Raw genomic sequence first — 18,278 nt, 5'->3', positions numbered from 1 at the left:
CTAATGGGCCAATCAGTTTATAATCTTATGGAGTCCTATGTGTGATTTTCTTTGGGGCTTGCCGGCTATGGGGAACTGGGCTAAACCCCAATGAACAGGCCCTTCGTGTTACAGAATGGCACCCATGTGGATAGCTTCATCCACAGAAAGCCTGAGAAAGCTTGGGAAAAGCTAGAGTAAAGCATGGCTTCTTTGTAGCAGCAATTTCTCAGGTCTAAACCCCAAGCAGCCTGGCCCTCATGTTACACCTGCCCATAATGGTGTTTGGTTATAGAAAGAACAAGTAGGGCACCTCTTTATAATCTCCTTAGCTTGTTGCCACGTTATAGAAAACTCTTTCTTCAAGTCTTTGCTATTGATGTGATGTTTTTTATGAAATTCAGAGGCCTGCAGCACACTTCCAATCAATAATTGATCAATTTTCTGCATTACCTTATGCTAGAGGACCTGGCAGACTTGTATGGGATCGGATGTGTGTTATGTACATAGGGCAAAGCCCATTTCTGATCATGTCTTGTACCTGGATAAACAATGAAGTCCTGTATCATCTGGTATAAATTCAGTGGTTTCAATATGCAAGATAACTTTTTCTACATATTGCGAATCAGTAATTATATAAAGAGGTTCTTTAAAATCCCTTAGCACCATAAGAATGGCATATAATTCTGCCTTCTGAACAGAATCTTAAGGGCTTTGTTCTACTTTACTCAATTCGTCTGATTTGTAACCTGCCTTCCCTGATTTATTGGAATCAGCATAAAATGTACGGGCTCCAGTTATCACAGAGCATCATGTACAATTTGAGGAAGAATCCAAATAGTTCTCTTTATAAGGTTAAGTCTATCACTTTTTGAATAGTTGCTATTGATTTCTCCCAAAAAATTAGCACAAGCTCTTTGCCATGGTTCATTGTCTTCCCATAACTTTCTTATCTCATCAGTAGTGAAAATCACTATAATTTCTGCTGAGTCTATGCCTGTTAATTAATGAAGTCTCAGTTTACCTTTTATAATTAATTCAGAGACTTTTTCCACATAAATTTTTAATTTTTTATTTGGTTTATGTGGTAAAAAGATCCATTCTAGGATAATATCATCTCTCTGCATCTCCTGTAGGAGAATTTCTGGAAGGCAATATGACGAGAATATAACTAAGCTTTGGATTCACCCTATCCACATGTGCCTCCTGTAATTTTTCCTCAACCATTGTCAGTTACTTTTCTGCTTCAACTGTTAATTCTCTGGGACTGTACAAGTCTTTAACACCATCTAAGGTTTTGTTTAAATGAATTATTAGATCAGGTGTTATCCCAACAGCCAGTCGTAGGCTAGAGATGTCTCCTAACACTCTTTGAAAATCATTAAGAGTCTGTAACTGATCTCTCCTAATTTGTGCCTTTTGTGTCTTAATTTTTTGTAAACCTATTTTATAACCTAGATAATTGACAGGATCTCCTGTATTTTTTTTTTTTTTTTTAGGAGCAATCTGCAATCCCCATTTAGGTAAAACTGTCTGTACTTCTTCAGTCTTTCTGAAGTATCTATGTTTGAATCAGATAGCAAAATATCATCCATGTAATGGTAAATTATAGATTTAGGAAATCGCTTACGTATTATTTCCAGTGGTTGAATTACAAAATATTGACACAAGGTGGGGCTATTGAGTTTTCCCTGTGGGAGGACAGTCCATTGATATCTCCTGGTAGGCTGAGAATTATTACAAGTGGGAACTGTGAAGGCAAACTTTTCTCTCTTTTTCTTGTAAAGGTATAGTAAAGAAATAATCCTTTAAATCAATAACTATGCAAGGCCATCCCATTGGTAACAGAGAGGGCAGAGGAATTCCAGATTGCAGAGGGCCCATAGGTTGAATAGCCTTGTTGATAGCTCTAAGATCTGTCACCATTCCATTTTCCAGATTTTTTCTTAACAACAAATACAGGAGAATTCCAAGGGCTTATAGATTCTTCTATATGTTGAGCATCTAATTGCTCTTGTCCCCAGCTGTTCTAAAGCCTGCAACTTTTCCTTAGCTATAGGCCATTGCTTGACCCATATTGGCTTCTCAGTCAGCCATTTTAAAGGCAGGGCTGTTGGTACATCTAAAAGGTTATTAATTGCTTTGTGTTCTTCTACAGCCCGAATGGCCGGTGTTCATTGTCTGTAATATCTCCTAATAATTGTCCTCAGAAATATAAGCTTTAGGGGCAGCAGGAATGTTAGTCTGGGTATTCCATTGCTGCAATAGGTTTCGACCCCATAAATTGACTACAATATTGGCTATATATGGCCTAAACTTTCCTATTTGCCCTTCTGACCCTGTGCATTCAACCTATCTCATGCTTTGTCTTACCCGAGATAAGGTTCCAGTTCTCATGAACTGAACATCTACCTCCTGAAGAGACCAATTCGGATGCCAAGATTCTGGAGTAACGATACTTCTGCACCCGTGTCCAATAAGCCTTCAATAAAAATCCATTTATAAACTCTTAGTTTTGGTCTTTGTTCATTTATAGAAGTCTGCCAGAATATGCGTTTCCTCTGTCCCACCAAATCTCTTGACTCGTTCTTCACATTTATCTTATCGTTCAGATTGTTACTGCTTTTAACAGCAGGCATGGGACCTTCTAATTTTCCTGATGAGACACGTTCTCCACAGTAACTCGGAATGACTGGACCACATTCGTCATGGGGGCCTGCAAGATACCCTCTATGGCATTTCCCGATGGTATCGGGTTGCCTTGTCTATCTCTTGTTGACCTACATTCATTGGTTCAATGTCGGCCTTTGCCACATCTCCTACATAAGCCTGAAGGCTGAGTCCTCCTGTTCCTGTTATTCCCAGAAGAGGCATTATTCCTGGAAATCCATTGTCTACAATCTCTTCTCATATGTCTCATTCTACCACAATTAAAACATTTGGTATTTTGATGTCTTCTCTTATTGGAAATTGCTTCTCCTATCCACACTTCAGTACTATAGTCAAGTGTCTTGACATTCATTGTATGCAAGACCCATTCATCCAAGGGTGCTGATCTGATCTTTAAAGGCCCCAGGATACTTTTGCATTCTATGTTGGCATTCTCATAAGCTAAAAATTCAATTATTATATGTCTAGCTTCTGGGTCAGTTTACCCTATTTGTACGGCCCTAGTTAGTCTTTGCAGAAAGTCACTAAAGGATTCTCTCTGACCCTGTTTTACCCTAAGATATGATTCCACTCTCTGTCCTGGTTCCTGAACTCTGTCCCAAGCCTTTAAAGCTGCTGTGGCACATACGGACAGGGTGTGGTCATCATAAAAAGCTTGGTCCTAAGGATCAGAGTAAAACCCGTCACTTAAAACTTGATCTAGGGACATCTCAATTCCTTTCGCTCTTTCCTGTTGCTCTAAAATTCTTGCTTCCTCTTTACGAAGGCATCTCCAGTGCAATTGTGGCCCACTTTCTAGGACAGGTGAGATTAACTGAGCCCAATCGTGGGCTGTGGCTTTGTTACTGAAAGCCCAGGTTTTGACTATCTCTCTAATAGAGGACGAATGTAGTTCATAAGTCACAAGTTCATAAGTGACTTATGTTCATAAGTCACATAAGCTTGTTTAATTTCTTTTAAATCACTCATATGTACGGGCTCCTATGTATATTCCTTGATAATCTTAGGGTATTTGGAGCTGGCTACTTTTTCTGATGTTATTACTGGAAAGGCAGGTAGAACTTTGGGGAAGCTATCCCAGAGAGTTTTATGCACTGACGAAGTTTAATTTTGCCTGCTTACCTTTTGCTCCTGGTCATCAAAGTTGATAATTTCCTCAGTATTTTCAAATCTGTTTACCGTTGCATTCTGCAAGGTCTGAATCTCCTGTCCAGTCTTCTGCTCTAATGCCATCATTCAGGATTCTAAGGTATGAAGTCTGTCCATTAGAGATAATGTCTCATCCTTGAACATAATCTTCGTGGCATGTCTAGTACCGCCTTGGAGAGACATTCTATCAGTCAGTCTGTCATACCCCTTTGACAGAGTTCGGTTAATACATACAACAGTGAGAATTCTCTCAAATAATGTTTCAGCACCCATCGTCATGGACTGGGTTTTACGTGTCAGATCAGCTGTTTCCTTCTTTAGAGTGCTGAATCTCTCCTTAAATGAATTACTATTATGTGCCAGATCAGCTGTTTTCTTCTCCAGTGTGCTGAATCTCTCCTGAAATAGATTACTATCAGACTGTACCTTTTCCAAAAATATCTCAATTGACTGAGTCCTGTTAAGCAAAGTCCTGGTATCCTCCTTGAGAGGTGCAATCCCTATTTTGAAGAGATCGGTATCAGTCTGGACCACTTCTAAAAGCACCTTATTCGACTGAGTTTTAGAATTCAAAGTGTTTGTATTCTCTTTCAGATATATGACCTCTTTAAGAATTTTGGTGCTAGTCTGTATCTTGCTTAAAAGTACCTCAGCTGACTGAAAATTGTTAGTTTAGATGGTCATGTCCTTCTGTAGGTTTCCAACTTCTTTTCTAAGAAGCCTGGATTCAGTCTGTAAAGACTGCATCATTTTCCTATTGTCAAACCATACGTTTAAGAAAAAAATACATAGGACAAAACCAAACCCTAGGAATAGCAGTGTAGGAGGGATGTCATATGCATCTTGTAAGACCTCACACATGGTGTAAGTGAAAAAGCTTTGGAAACCTTGGCTGGTTAGATTGTCTACCATATTGCCTTTTTTAAATTCAAAATAATAAATCTTACCTGTGGTTCAGTCAGCTGGAGTAGGTGCAATAACCATTGCCTGCCAGTAGGTGGCAGGTTGCTCATGAATCCACATGCTTGGTTTTAGATGGCTGAATGTAAACGAAATGCTGAAAAATATGCTCAGATCAAGAAGTTAAAAATCACAGAACGTGTGCTCTGTGAATGTCTTAGGCACACTAGACAGGTCTCCCATTCCGATGGCTGCGGAGCACAGAAATGACCTTTGTCCGGCAGTGGTGAATCTGGGAAGCGGTCCACAGTGGAGGGACGCAGAACCGGGTGTGTGTGTGTGTGTGTGTGTGTGTGTGTGTGTGTGTGTGTGTGTGTGTGTGTTAGTGTGCAGAGACGCGACTATGTATGCCCAGATGAACGCTGAGTGGCCCCAACTGGCTAGAGCCATTAAGGGCTCTAAAAGTCCACTGGGCGCCAAGTGCTGGCGAATTAGGTCGGCACAATAAATAACCAGACCATCTTAAGAACAACAGTTATATTTTAGTAGTCGAGAAAGGGAAACTCATGTTACGAGAGTGGGAGGTCCGAAATCCAATAGGTTCGGCGAGCAACACGCAGAGAGTGGCGCACCTGAATCTCCCAGTATTTCTACTTCGGGCCCAGGTAGCCACACCCTAATTGATATGGTTGGTTGATAGTTTCCCCGTCAATAGAATGATTGTTTATTTCTTGCTACAGTAAAATCAAGAATTTGTTGATTTGGACATGTATACCTTATACTTTTAAAGCTACGGAGGCAGAAATTTGAAATCATTTCCCCTTGGTTAAAGGCAATGTTGATAGGCTTGGTTCTACAGGCTTTGGGGAAGAATCCATTATTATCTTTTTAGCTTTTAGTGATCACCTTTCTTGGAACATCACTCCAGTCTTCGTTTTGTCTTCAGCTGCTCCGTTGTTCAGTCTGCATCTGGGTGCTAGAGAGGTGTTCAGTGGTTAAAAATGCTTTTGCTCCTCCAGAGTTGAGTTCCCACGTCAGATGGCCTGGAACTCCTATACCCTTTTTCTGTCTTCCTTGGGTATCTTCTCTCTCTCTCTCTCTCTCTCTCTCTCTCTCTCTCTCTCTCTCTCTCACACACACACACACACACACACACACACACACACACACCTGCCTCAGTCTTGTAGAGTCCCTCAGAATAATTCAGAAATAGCATACATCTTAAGCACCTTGATGACATCTTCCTCCCCCGACCTCCTTTTGAGACTAGGTCCTTCTACTAATTCTGACTGTCCTGGAACTCATTATGTAGACCAGACTGGCCTTAAACACAGAGATCTGTCCGTCTTTCCCTCCCTAGTGCAGGGTTTAAAGGCGTGCACCACCACCACCTGCTTCAGAATTCTCTTCTTCCCATTTTGAAAAACATTATCCAGTATTAACCTTTGTCTCTTTTTTTAGTTGGTGTAATACGGTGTCCAGTATGTCGTCAAGAATGCAGACAGATAGATCTTGTGGATAATTATTTTGTGAAAGACACATCTGAAGCTCCTAGCAGTTCTGATGAGAAGTCAGAACAGGTATGCACCTCAATTTTTCTGTATATTTTCTGTTATTAAAATGTAAATTATAAGACATATTTGATTAAGATATAAATAATCACTTTTATAGTTTTATAGGCACTTTTGTAGTTCTGTATTTCGTATCAGCAATAAATAATAACTCTTCCACACCCTCAGACTTGGTGAAATAAGGTACTTATTCATTTGTTTATTGGTTTTTCAACATAGGGTTTCTGTGTAACAGCCCTAGCTGTCCTAGAGCTGGCTCTGTAGTGCAGGTTGGCCTCAAACTCAAAAGAATCTGCCTGCCTCTGCCTCCTGAGTGCTGAGATTAAAGTTGTGTGCCATCACCCAGCAAATATTTATTATTTCAAAAGATAAGTTTTGCATAGACTTTTATGTTTTGAGCATTGGATTTTTACCTATGTTTTACCAAAGGTTATTGGTTAAGGGATTTTGTTGACGATAAATGGATATCGAGATGATTTTATTCTTTGTATAATGAATTAGTGTTTGTTGAGAACAAGATGCAAAGTTTTTCTTTTTTTATTTTGTGGATCTATATTTGGCAAATGTAATGTAGACTGGTGCTTTTCTCTTTTAGGTCTGTACAAGTTGTGAAGACAATGCAAGTGCAGTTGGTTTTTGTGTAGAATGTGGAGAGTGGCTATGTAAGACATGCATTGAAGCACATCAGAGAGTAAAATTCACTAAAGATCATCTAATCAGAAAAAAAGAAGATGTTTCAGGTACAATACATATATTTGCTATTTAAAAAAAAAAAAGTCTGTGTGTGTATGTGTATACTCAGGCCACAGTGCTTACTTGTGGAAGTGAGAGGACAACCGTCAGAAGTTAGATTCCTATAGCATATGAGTCCAGGGATTGATTTTGACCACCAGGCTTGCCAGCATATGCCTTTATTACTGAGCTGTCTTGCTTGTCCCAATACACATAATTTGAATGCTCACATTTAACCTTTTGAGTCTAAAATAGTATGGTCTACTTATTTATAATTTTTGATTGCTACCATCAATAAAAATAAAGTTAGTAAAAAAATTTTATTGTTTAAAAATATTTTATTTGTTACAGAGTCTGTCGGAGCATCTGGTCAGCGCCCTGTGTTTTGTCCTGTACATAAACAAGAACAGTTGAAATTGTTCTGTGAAACATGTGATAGACTGACATGTAGAGACTGTCAACTGTTGGAGCACAAAGAACATAGGTACAGAAGTCAGTTGTTTACTGAAAAATATTAGAAATAGTACTGATAAACTTGTTTTTAGACAACTGTTGGTCCCATAATTTTATTTTTACAGTATTTAAGCCCAGATTTTATTTCTTGAAGCAATCTATGTTTGATAAGATGTCTTTCATGTTCATATCTAATTATATTATGAATATTTGTTGTGGTATATCATTAATGTGGGTTTGAGTTAGGTTACTTCCTTCTTCATTAGTCCTATGGTTCAAATAAGCTTTTTCCAAATGTAATGTATTTAGGTCGGAAGCTATTTGTGAAGTAGTATTTGTGTGGAGGTAACTGATAAATATTCTCACAAATGCAACTGTTAACCATGTTTTAATATATAAACGTAAATATGTAGGTTTCACGTTAGATACATTATTTGCAGGAAAACTAGGACTATAAACAAACGTTACTTAGTATAGTTTTAATACATAACTTCATTAGCCATATTTTAACTGAATCAGCAATACTTACACATGTCTGTTTCACCTAAACTGTTTCAGGACTGTAATATAATTTTTAGTTAGGCACATAACATAATTTTTGCAGGCTTCCTCACTTTCCATGGCATTTGTTTTAGAAACAGTAGGTAGTATGGCCCATCTACAAACTAGAAGTATCTAGGATATTTTTTAAGATAGATTTCTAAATGGATGAATGTAAGTTTTAACAGTCTCAAGAAAGAGTAGTAATGAATTTCTATTCTCAAGAAAGAGTAGTAATGAATTTCTACTCCAAACCCCAACTAACATATATTTTCCATCTCTCACTTTCTTATTTTCTTTGTCAAATGAAGTGGTTGAGTTGCCCAAGTTGGTTTCCAGTTTATGATCTTCCCGCCCCTCTCAGACTTCCATGCACCTGGGATTTTTAGGAATGCACAACTGTTCCTGGAGCAAATGTTTTCTAACTGTATGTTTGCTTCAGTGAATTTATTGAGTGTTACTGATGCTGTCATCTAATTGCTAACAGTTCTTGTACTTTATGCTGGACACTTTCTCAGTGCTGAGTGATCATTTAATTCATGAAGTATGAGTATTGATGTTACGACTGTTTGAAAGGTGAGAGAACCCATTCTCAGGAGGCTTTAGTAATTTGTACAGGTGGTAGAGCCGTGATTCGAGGACCAGTGTTTGTGCTCTAAATCTCTTTAGGTTACACGTTCATTTCTCCCCACATTGTGTAGAAACTGTAGAATACAGTGTACAGTATATAAAGCAGCTCACATTCGATTTTATAAGTAATGCCTTTTTTGGGGGAAAAAAACCCTCTCACTGTTAGAGAGCACTCTTTTTAGCCTGAATTAGTTATATTCAGAAATGTTGCATGTCTCTCATCTGCAGCTTGGCCGTGTTATACCTGAAGTGACTAATCTTACGGAAGACTTCACCTTTAGGGCCAAATCACAATATTATTTTCCTCCAGCTGTCTCAGACATTAAATTATTTTTGTCACAGCTTTAGCCAGATACTTTGATCCCTCAGATTTCTTTCATAGTATTTAAATTTTCATAGTATGTAAATTAAATAATAAGTTAATTATTTGGGAAGAGGAGTGCCAAAATTCAGCGTCGAGACCAGAGTACAACTTTCAGAATTAGTTCTGTCTTTCCATCATAGGACTCCCCAGATTCTGCCTTTTGTGTTTTTTTTTTTAATGTAGGTTCATTATGTAGGCATTATTGTAAAGTCACTGATGTTTTGTGACAAGCTCAAGTTTCAGACCATTTCTTTTAAGTTTATAGGCACAGTGATGAAGTTTCCTAATGACATAGCACTTAGCGTGCATCCCCCATTAAAAGGCATATGACATATATCATAGTATCACATCTTTCTCCTGTGTTTGCACTTCCATTTTGTTTTAGTGAATGTTTGGTTTTTTGATGTCTTGATGTGTAATCTAGGCTGTCCTCAAACATGCTGTTGTGCCGTAGCCGCTCAGATTACAAAGATGACATTATGCCCAGAACTGCATTTCCATTTTGCTTTGCCTGGATGTATGATTGTAGAACTGTACTTAAAAGCTGTTTCCCATTACAACAGAGAACTTAGGGCTGGTCTCACTGCTTTGAATCCTGCTAGGTTAAAATTTTTATCTATCTACATTGCTGCCTTTTATTTTAGTTGAAGTATGTTTCTAACATAAAACTTTAGTAGAACAGCAAAATACTTTTAAGTGGTCCCTCTTTAATCAAAAAGTAGGAGTTTTCAGTGTACTGCATGCCATATAATCTTTATCTTTGTCTTCACCATCCATTCGCAAGATTACAGCAAAACCCCAGATGTTTGGGCAAGTAGCCTATCCACCAGAGTGGTAGCGTTCTAACGAAGCATGATGCTAGTTATTCATGCTATAATTATTGTCTATAAACTATTCAACATTTTGCTAACCAAGAATAGTTAGCTAGATCATCCTAATCAAAGGATCCAGAGCTCTTGAGTTGACCCCAAGTTACCCTTGGGGAAAAGGGTACTTGTTTACAGGTGTGTTGAGCACTGTTTGTATTCCCTTGGTGACATATTCCTGTTAAAAAAAAAAAAAAGACATTTTATAGGAAACACCATTGGATGCTTCTTTCCACATTAGAGTTTCTGCAATACTTGAACATGTGATAGTTATTCTAGGCTTCAGGATTAATTTTTGTCCTCCAGCCACACAGTCTTGACCATTGTTCATTACAACCTTAATTTTTCTCAAATGCTTTATATTATATCTCAGTATATAGAAATTTCCTCCTCCAAAATTGTAATGCTTGTTGTTGGGTGCCACATGCAGCCTTTGCCATAAGCAATAGCCTGCATAAAAGTGTTGCCATGTATCTTCAGAAGCCACATCCAGATGTGTGTCATATATATTGAGTGCGAGAGTATTGAGAGAGTTGGCTTTTGTATTTCAGAAATAGCCCGATTTCTTCAGACCTCATTAAAGTATGGGCTTCTTTGAGGTATTGTACCCCATCCCATCCCACCCCACTTTAGTTTGGTGTAGCACGAATAATAAAAACCTAGAGACAGATACTGGGGTTGATGCTGAGGGTCAGAAAAAAACAAAGCCTCCAAGCCACTAGAGAGTTCTAACCTCTACCGAGGCTTAGGTGACTATAGACTGCAATGCTCTCTACCAAACCTCAAACTGCACTGAACTCTTATCTCCTCCGCCTTATATTCCTCTCTCCACCCAGCCATATCGCTTATGTCTCCACCTCCCTCGTTCTGGGATTAAAGGCATGTGACTCTCGAGTGCTGGGAGCACCTTTTGTGTGAGTTCTATTTCTCTTTTTAGAGAGAGTCCATCTCATGTAGTCCTTTGAGTCCTTGTTTAAAGGTGTATACTACCACACTCTGGCCTCAGTGGCTCAGCTCTGCACTCTGATCTTCGGGCAAGCTTTATTTATTAAAATAAAAATAAAATACCACAGTTTGTCTTAAATCTTTTACCTTCTCCCTAAATTCTTACACTAAAGTAAAATAGTAAAGTGAGCCTGATATCTGTACCATGTAGCTTCAATCATATTTGAAGGGGGAAAAGTTGTTTCTTGTTTCACTTGTTTCTCAAGATAGGTCTTGTATTCAGTCTGGGATGGCCTAAAACACAGTATGTAGCCCACGATGGCTTTGAATTCATGATGCTTCTACATTAGTTTTTGAAGTTCTACAATTCTAGATATGTACCATCTTTGCCGTGTATTTTCTGTGTATTTCTTACACCTCTTCTCTTTCCTTGCCCTGGTTTTTAGGAGAATATTTCAGACATCGGGAACGTGAGCCTTTAGCTATGTTATACGTTACACTACAGATGGTCTAGAGGCCTTGTGTTATATTAATTATTTGTTATGTTATTTTCTAAATCTAGTGTATATAGCTCTGAGTTACAAATGGTCCAGCTTAGAATGTTGCAAAAGGAATTTGCATTCAGGAGAAATAATACTTTGAAGTTTGAATTGGGATTTTTTTTCCATGCTAGTATGTGATATGCAGTGGATGATATGATACTCTCTGTAATAGGCAGTTGCAAGGAATTATATTTTTTAATAGTTTTAAATTTAAAATTTCGTTGTGTATAAGAGAGGTCATGCATGTGAAGTGTGTGTGTATGTAGGCCAGAGGAGACTGTTTCACTAGCTGTTCTCTCCTTCTACCTTGTTTCTACTATTGCACTACGTAGTCTATGCTGTCTGGCCTGTAAATCTGTTGTCAGTTGTCTTTGCGTCATCTCACTGTAGAGTGCTGGGATTCAGATGTGTGCCACCAAATCCAGCTTTCTTTTCTGTTTTTTTCTTTTTAAAAGGCTATTTATTTATTTATTTGGTGCAGCCCCCCCCCCCCCCCCAAGGCCATCCTGGAATTCACTTTGTAGGATTAGGATCAGACTGGCCTTCGGACTCAGATTCGCCTGCTTCTGTCTCCTGAGTGCTAAGATTAAAGGCGTGTGCTGGCTATATGTTTTATAATACTTGGCAGGTGAAATGTTCACCAGTTAGACTTGATATCCATCTTAGTAATAATATTAGATGAATGAAATATGACTACTTCAGATTAAGTCTATTAAAGTCATTTTACTTGTTACCGTAATTTTATTGCACATTGCCATAGTTTAATTTTATTAGCTTTAATAACTATTAGGATAATGGGTTTTGGAATCCTAGTGCATTGGATTTCCCTGTGAAATAGTTCAGTGTCCTTTATGTACTACCCTGCTTCTTTATTCACTCATGTTTATACAGGTGGCCCTTGACCATATAGGTTTGAAATACATGGAACCCCTTCTCATGTTCTTTACTTTTATTTTTTGAGATTAGTGATGCTCTGAAAGAATTCTCAGAAATGTGTGTAATGAAGTATAGAATAAAATAAGAAAACTTGTTCTGAATTAGTAGGCTGTATTCCGGTTAAGAGAGATGTAACCAAACATAAAGATGCAGTATTAAATCATAACCACAAAAATTTAGTTGTTGTAGTATGCTTTCTGTTTATACTGGCAGTGCGGTCAGATGTTGTTCAGAGTGCTTTGTGACACCAGTCATCTCTGTGTGAACAGTTTATCTCTAGATGATGTGTTCAAGCAAAAGAGTAGAAGAAAAAGGAACGCTGTTAACAGTAGACATGCACTTATTAGACTGAGAATGAAAGTTACAGATTTTTAATTTTTTATATGGGTCTTTTAAAATAATGACATTAGCTTCAGAGAGCTGGCGTGACAGTTAAGAATAATTAATATTAGCAAGGTATGGAGGCACACACCTTTAATCCTAGTACTCAGGAGGCAGAGGTAGGTGGATTTCTATGAGTTTTGAGGCCTGTTGGTCTACATAGTGAAGAGCTACTGGCTCTCAGAAACAAAGTAAATTGTTTCTTGCTAATTGAATACTTGCTACTCTTACAGAAGACCTGGGTTCATTTCCCATAATCCATATGGGGTCTTACAGCTGTCAATAAGTCCAGTTCCACTGGATCTATTGCCCATTCTGGCTCCTGTGGATACCTGGGTATCTTCAGAATTAAATTCATATATATATATATATATATAAATATATATATATATATATATATATATAAAATAAAAGCAAATCTTAAATATAATGATGTTCATGGGAAAGTATTAGAGAACGTCAGCATGTCATAAATGGAACATGCACACACAGAGTGCAGCTTTTTCTCTTGAATAGTTACTCGAGGGTCACACACATTCTGTTTACTTTTAAGGAGTTATCTAGGGTGAAGATATCCATCTACTTCATTAATTGTGTCTATAACTGTTTTTGTGGGCTTCTGGCCAAGATGCCTTTGTTACTACAGTTCTAATCACTGTCAAATAGAGGAAGCCTCTTGCGTTTTGAATTTGCTTTTCCATTAGTTTATCTGCCATGTTGCAAATGCAGCCAGTTTCCAAGATAAAACTCAGTTTGTTCACTTCGTACACCTCAGTAAGGAGACACAAAGAACCTAGTTCCTTTCGCAGAATGTCTGAACCCTTTCTCTCAACGTCTCTGTGCATACCCCTTTTTCCTGTCGCAGCTGTGAGATTTTATATTGTAACACTAAATCCTTTCAAGTTACTGAAAAGAGGTCTGAGGAGATTCTTCAGTTTGTAAAGTGCTTGCCTTGCAAGAATGAGGACTTGAGTTCAATCTCCAACATTCATATTGGAGAATGTTGGTGTGGTATTGCACACTTACAACTCCTGCTGGGTATGGGGAAGCAATTGGGTTTCTGGGGCTTGCTCTCCGTGAACCCTAGATCCTGTTGGGAGATGGCTCCTAAAATCCAATATCCTATGTTGACCTTTTGCGTCTACGTATGAATCTGAATACACATAAAATAAAAATTAACAGTGGCTGGAGACACAGTTTAGAAGTTAAGAGCATGACTACCTTTCTAGAAGGGCTGGATTCAGTTTGTGGCACCTACTTGGTGGTTCACAAACAGCTGTCACGACATTCTGGAGGGATCTTTAGGTCTCCAAGAGCATCAGGCATATACATAGTACATAAGTATATGGGCAGACAAAACGTTCATACATGTGAAATGATAATAGTAGTGCGTTTTCTTTTTGCTTTTTTGTTTTGTTTTGTTTTTGAGACAGGGCTTTCTGTATTAACAGTCCTGGATCTCCCTATATAGACCAAGCTAGCCTTGAATTCATAGAGATCTGCCTGCCTCTGCCTCCAAAGTGCTGGGATCAAAGGCATACACCATGCCTTTTTAAAAAGAAAAAATGTTACAAAGAATAACAATGACTAACTATAAATCCTTAATTTGTCCACAATTTCTTTTTGTGTTTGGCAAATGTAATTTTTTAGAACAGTCTGATAAAGGTAAATATGATCATTATCCAACTCTTGACTGTGAACCATAATCTATCTAAGTCATGTCAGAATGATGAAATGCTTTATCTAAAATGTGGAAGCCCCCCTCCATTGCAACTCCAGCCTTGGCTGTCCTGAAACCTGCTCTGTAGTCCAGGCTGGCCCTAAACTTAAAAAGGAGAAACCCCTACCCCACCCCCTACCAAATGGTTTTCTCAAAATGGTTTCTTAAAAGTGGTTAAACTGGAGTTGGATGTAGTGGTAATCCTGTATGAAGGCCAGCCTGGTTCTTCTACGTAGTGAGTTTTAGGATAGGCAGAGCAAATGGTGAGGCCCCTCTCAGAAACAAACAAAATGGTTAAATTGTGACGTTCCCTGAAACTTACATATCCGTTGGGGCACCCCACAGTCAGTTGTTCTCTGCATTTTGGACAGCCTCTTGCTATTGTAGACACAGAAGATCCCTAAGAAAGAGTAATTGTGACCAATGTTAACTATCCTAGGAAGTGGAAAATTACAATGCAGGAAGTAAAGATGCTTTAGAGGAGTATTAATTTGAGGCTTGGCCAGGAGTTGACTAGACCACAACTGTGTAACCTGGAGATAGATATATATGTCAGACACTGAATTGCTACGGCCCAAGTGCAGGAGAGCTGGAAAAGGGCAAGGTGCAAATTTAACTTGACCTTTCTATATGTGGGACCTGGCCTGAGGAACATCTCTGTGTTGTACTTTTCCTTATGCATTCATGTTAAAAATCTATTAAAGTTTTTTAATTAAGAAATATCTTTAAGATAACTGAGTAGCTATCTCAAACTGAGAATAGAGGATGCTGTTGGCATTAGGATTTCTAACTCAGACACCGAAACATATGGAGAGACAATTAGTTTTTATTAAGAAGTACAGAAAAGAAACTTTCAGAATGGTCTGAGTTTAAGGTATAGAATAATTTCTAATTCTTTGTTTTTTTTTCTTGCTATCTATGGGTTGAATTTTGAAGCTGGTTCCCACTGTAAACTTAAAACGACTAATCGAAATATCTGTGACAGTGTTTTTTTTCCATCTATATTGGTTATCTAGAGGGAAAGTACAGAATTAATCAATCCATTAGATTCTTTTAAAAATAGAAAGGATAGGTGAATAACAGCCTTTTACCCCAAAATTCTTTTACTTCATCAAAAAATTTGAATCATACAGTTTATATTTAATTGGGTATGGTTTCATTAGTTATGCATAACGTTTGTGAGATTTATGTTGTTATATTAACATGATAGATGTATATAATGTTAAGTGGCATCCTCCTTTCCCCACAGCATCCTCCACTTCTTACCTATTCTTTGTATTGAGAAATAGCAGTCAGTTGTTGGAATTAAAATGCCATATGAACATTGGACGCCTAAAAATTGATTAAGCTGGTAGATTTATTATATTTTATTTAGAGATTTTATTATATATGTATATATATTTTACCACAAATAAAAGTTTAAACTAGCACCTTTCCAGCTATTTTCTGTAGTACAAAGATCCATGCTCTACTTTGTTGAAGCCAGCCTTGGCCTTAGTCTCCTAATTCTCCTGCCTCTTCCTCACTTTCCCTTCTATTGTCTTCCATTCTTCCTTTTTTAAATCCCACTATTAAACCCACTTTTCTTCTTTTTTTTCTCTTCTTCCCCTTTGCTTTTTGGAGACAGGGTCTCACCTTATCCTAAGCTGGTATAGAACTCACTTTATAGCCCAAACTGACCTCAAAACTTGCAACGGGCTGATAGGAGTTCATCAGCCTCCCAAGTGTTAAGATGGTAGAGGGAGAAGGCCTGGCTCTGCTGTGGTTAGGCGTTCAACTCTCTCTCTCCCCTCTCCTGTAAAAGATAGCGTGTATTTAGTCTTTGATAGTTTGATACATGTAAATAATGCATCTTGAACATGAGTACCCCAGTTTGTATTTTACTCCCAGGAATCCCTTCTCTTTCTCACATGCCCACACGCTCAACACTGCCAATACCCCCTTTTTGTGGTCTCTCTTTTTTTTCTTATTTCCCACTCAGTCAAGTTAGTGCTGCCAGTTGTGGAATACTGACTGGTCTTGCTGACTTGAACTTGGGTGGATCATAACTATAGTGAGTCCATGGATGGAATGACCATTTCATACTCCCTTCCTGTCCTCTGGCTCTTAGATTCTTAAGCCCTTCTGTGATATTCTCTCAGCTGGGGCAGGGGTGGGTGGGGTGGTATTGTTGATATAGGTGTTCCATTTAGTTAGGCCTGAGAAATCAGTGGAGACTTATTCTCAGCTGACCTGTTTCAGACCTGCATTGACTACTGGGTATTGCAGAGAGAAGTTTCTCTGGTTAGGATTGAGGACAGGCCGAATCTATGGATCTGAGCATAAATATTTAGAAAGCAGTTTGACAACTTGTTTAGCAAAAGAACAGTAGTAGGATTCCTGTCTAGGGCCTATGACTTCTCAAGCCTTGGTCTTTTGGCCAGATTTACAGTATGGGGCCCAAATCTCATTCTGTGTAATTAAATCCAAAGTAATTGATCACCCCCATAACTTTCATGTCATTGTTATACCTACCCATGAGCTCATCTGATTTTGTTGCTGTACTCTTAACATTGCCTTAATTGACTTCTCACATCACTAAAACATTAATCTCTCATAAAATCAATTATTTGAGCTGGTCCAGCAAAAGTACCCTGATCTCTTGCCCGTGCTTCTGAGTTTGAACTACTCTTACACTGTCTCATTTAGGTTTTGTGCCGTTTTTAGTCTTATATTTCTGTTGGATGGTCTTCCTAGAGTGGTCTGAATTTTTACATTCTGCTTAGATCCTCCCTCCCCCAGGGGTTTCCTCTGTGTATGTCTGGCTGTCCTAGAACTCTGTAGACCAGATTGGCTTCAAACTCACAGAGATCTGCCTGCCTCTGCTTAGAATTCTTCAATGACTTCTTGTTACTTAGAAAACAAAACAAAGAAATGACATAGTATACCTGGCCCTTGATACTCACTTTATTTTAAATTAGGTTTTGTTTCATATTATGTCATTTTGCATATTCTTTGACTCTGTAGAAAATGCACTAAGCAATGCACTGAAGAACTTCTGTGAAACTTCCCTAGGTATTGAAGCTATTTTCAGACGCCTGGTTTTGGTACAGATTATTTTTCGTCACAGTGTGGTATCAGTGCTTATTTGTGCCTGCTTATTACTATACTGTGAACCACATGGGTCTTTTTACTTACATAGAAAGTACACTAAAGAGCAACAAAGAAGCTGGGAGGTGGTGGTACACACCTTTAGTCCCAGCACTCGGGGGCAGAGGCAGACAGATCTCTGTGAGTTCGAGGCCATTCTGCTCTACAAGAGTTAGTTCCAGGGTAAGCTCCAAAACTACAGAGAAACCCTGTTTCAAAACCAAAAAAATAAAAAAAAACACGAAAGAAAGAAAGAAACATAAAAATTATTTGTTGAGTTAATCAATAATTTATAAAAATGAAATGAAAGTATTCTAGCATCCTAGTAGCCAAGGGGTTTGGATTTGAACATTAAATCTAATGTTCAAATTAAATCTAGTGTTGTAATTAGAAAATTTGAGCATGTATAATTATTGATATTTTTAGAGTAAAAACTACATTGATGTCTTTATTTGATAGACTTTTTTGGAAAGCCTCATAAAACATAGTAGATAATTAAAAATCAAATGAAAAATTGCATAGTTCTATTTCAAATGCTTAATTAGGTTTGTGGGTGTAGATCTGTTTTAGAGTACTTGCCTAGCATGTGAATTTGATTTCTAGAACCCAGTCACTGAGTAGATAAACACAGACTGATAGCGGCTATTTTGGAACTTTAGTGATTTTGATAGTATTTGTACAGTACGTTGTATTTTATGATTTAAATTGTATGCACCTTATTCAGATACTTGGATTAAAAAAAAAGACCCCCTCAATTAAAACTCTGTAAGA

The 18,278-nt window shown here is 38.0% G+C and overlaps 1 protein-coding gene across 2 annotated transcripts in view; it reads left to right on the top strand.

The window, feature by feature from the left end:
- Nucleotides 1–18,278, top strand: part of Trim33 (tripartite motif containing 33) — a 92,436-nt gene that overhangs the window by 37,819 nt on the left and 36,339 nt on the right. For both annotated transcript variants that reach the window (XM_085677900.2, XM_048442167.3), the window contains exons 2-4: nucleotides 6,160–6,278; nucleotides 6,865–7,009; nucleotides 7,353–7,485. In XM_085677900.2, the coding sequence (XP_085534026.1) occupies nucleotides 6,160–6,278; nucleotides 6,865–7,009; nucleotides 7,353–7,485 (397 nt within the window). The remainder of the gene's footprint in view (nucleotides 1–6,159; nucleotides 6,279–6,864; nucleotides 7,010–7,352; nucleotides 7,486–18,278) is intronic.

The sequence above is a fragment of the Myodes glareolus genome, chromosome 17 (genome assembly GCF_982192425.1).
Source record: "Myodes glareolus chromosome 17, mMyoGla1.1, whole genome shotgun sequence".
NCBI classification, from domain to species: Eukaryota; Metazoa; Chordata; class Mammalia; order Rodentia; family Cricetidae; genus Myodes; species Myodes glareolus.
Note: the sequence above shows the minus strand (reverse complement) of the source record. Positions and strands in the feature narration are given on the sequence as shown.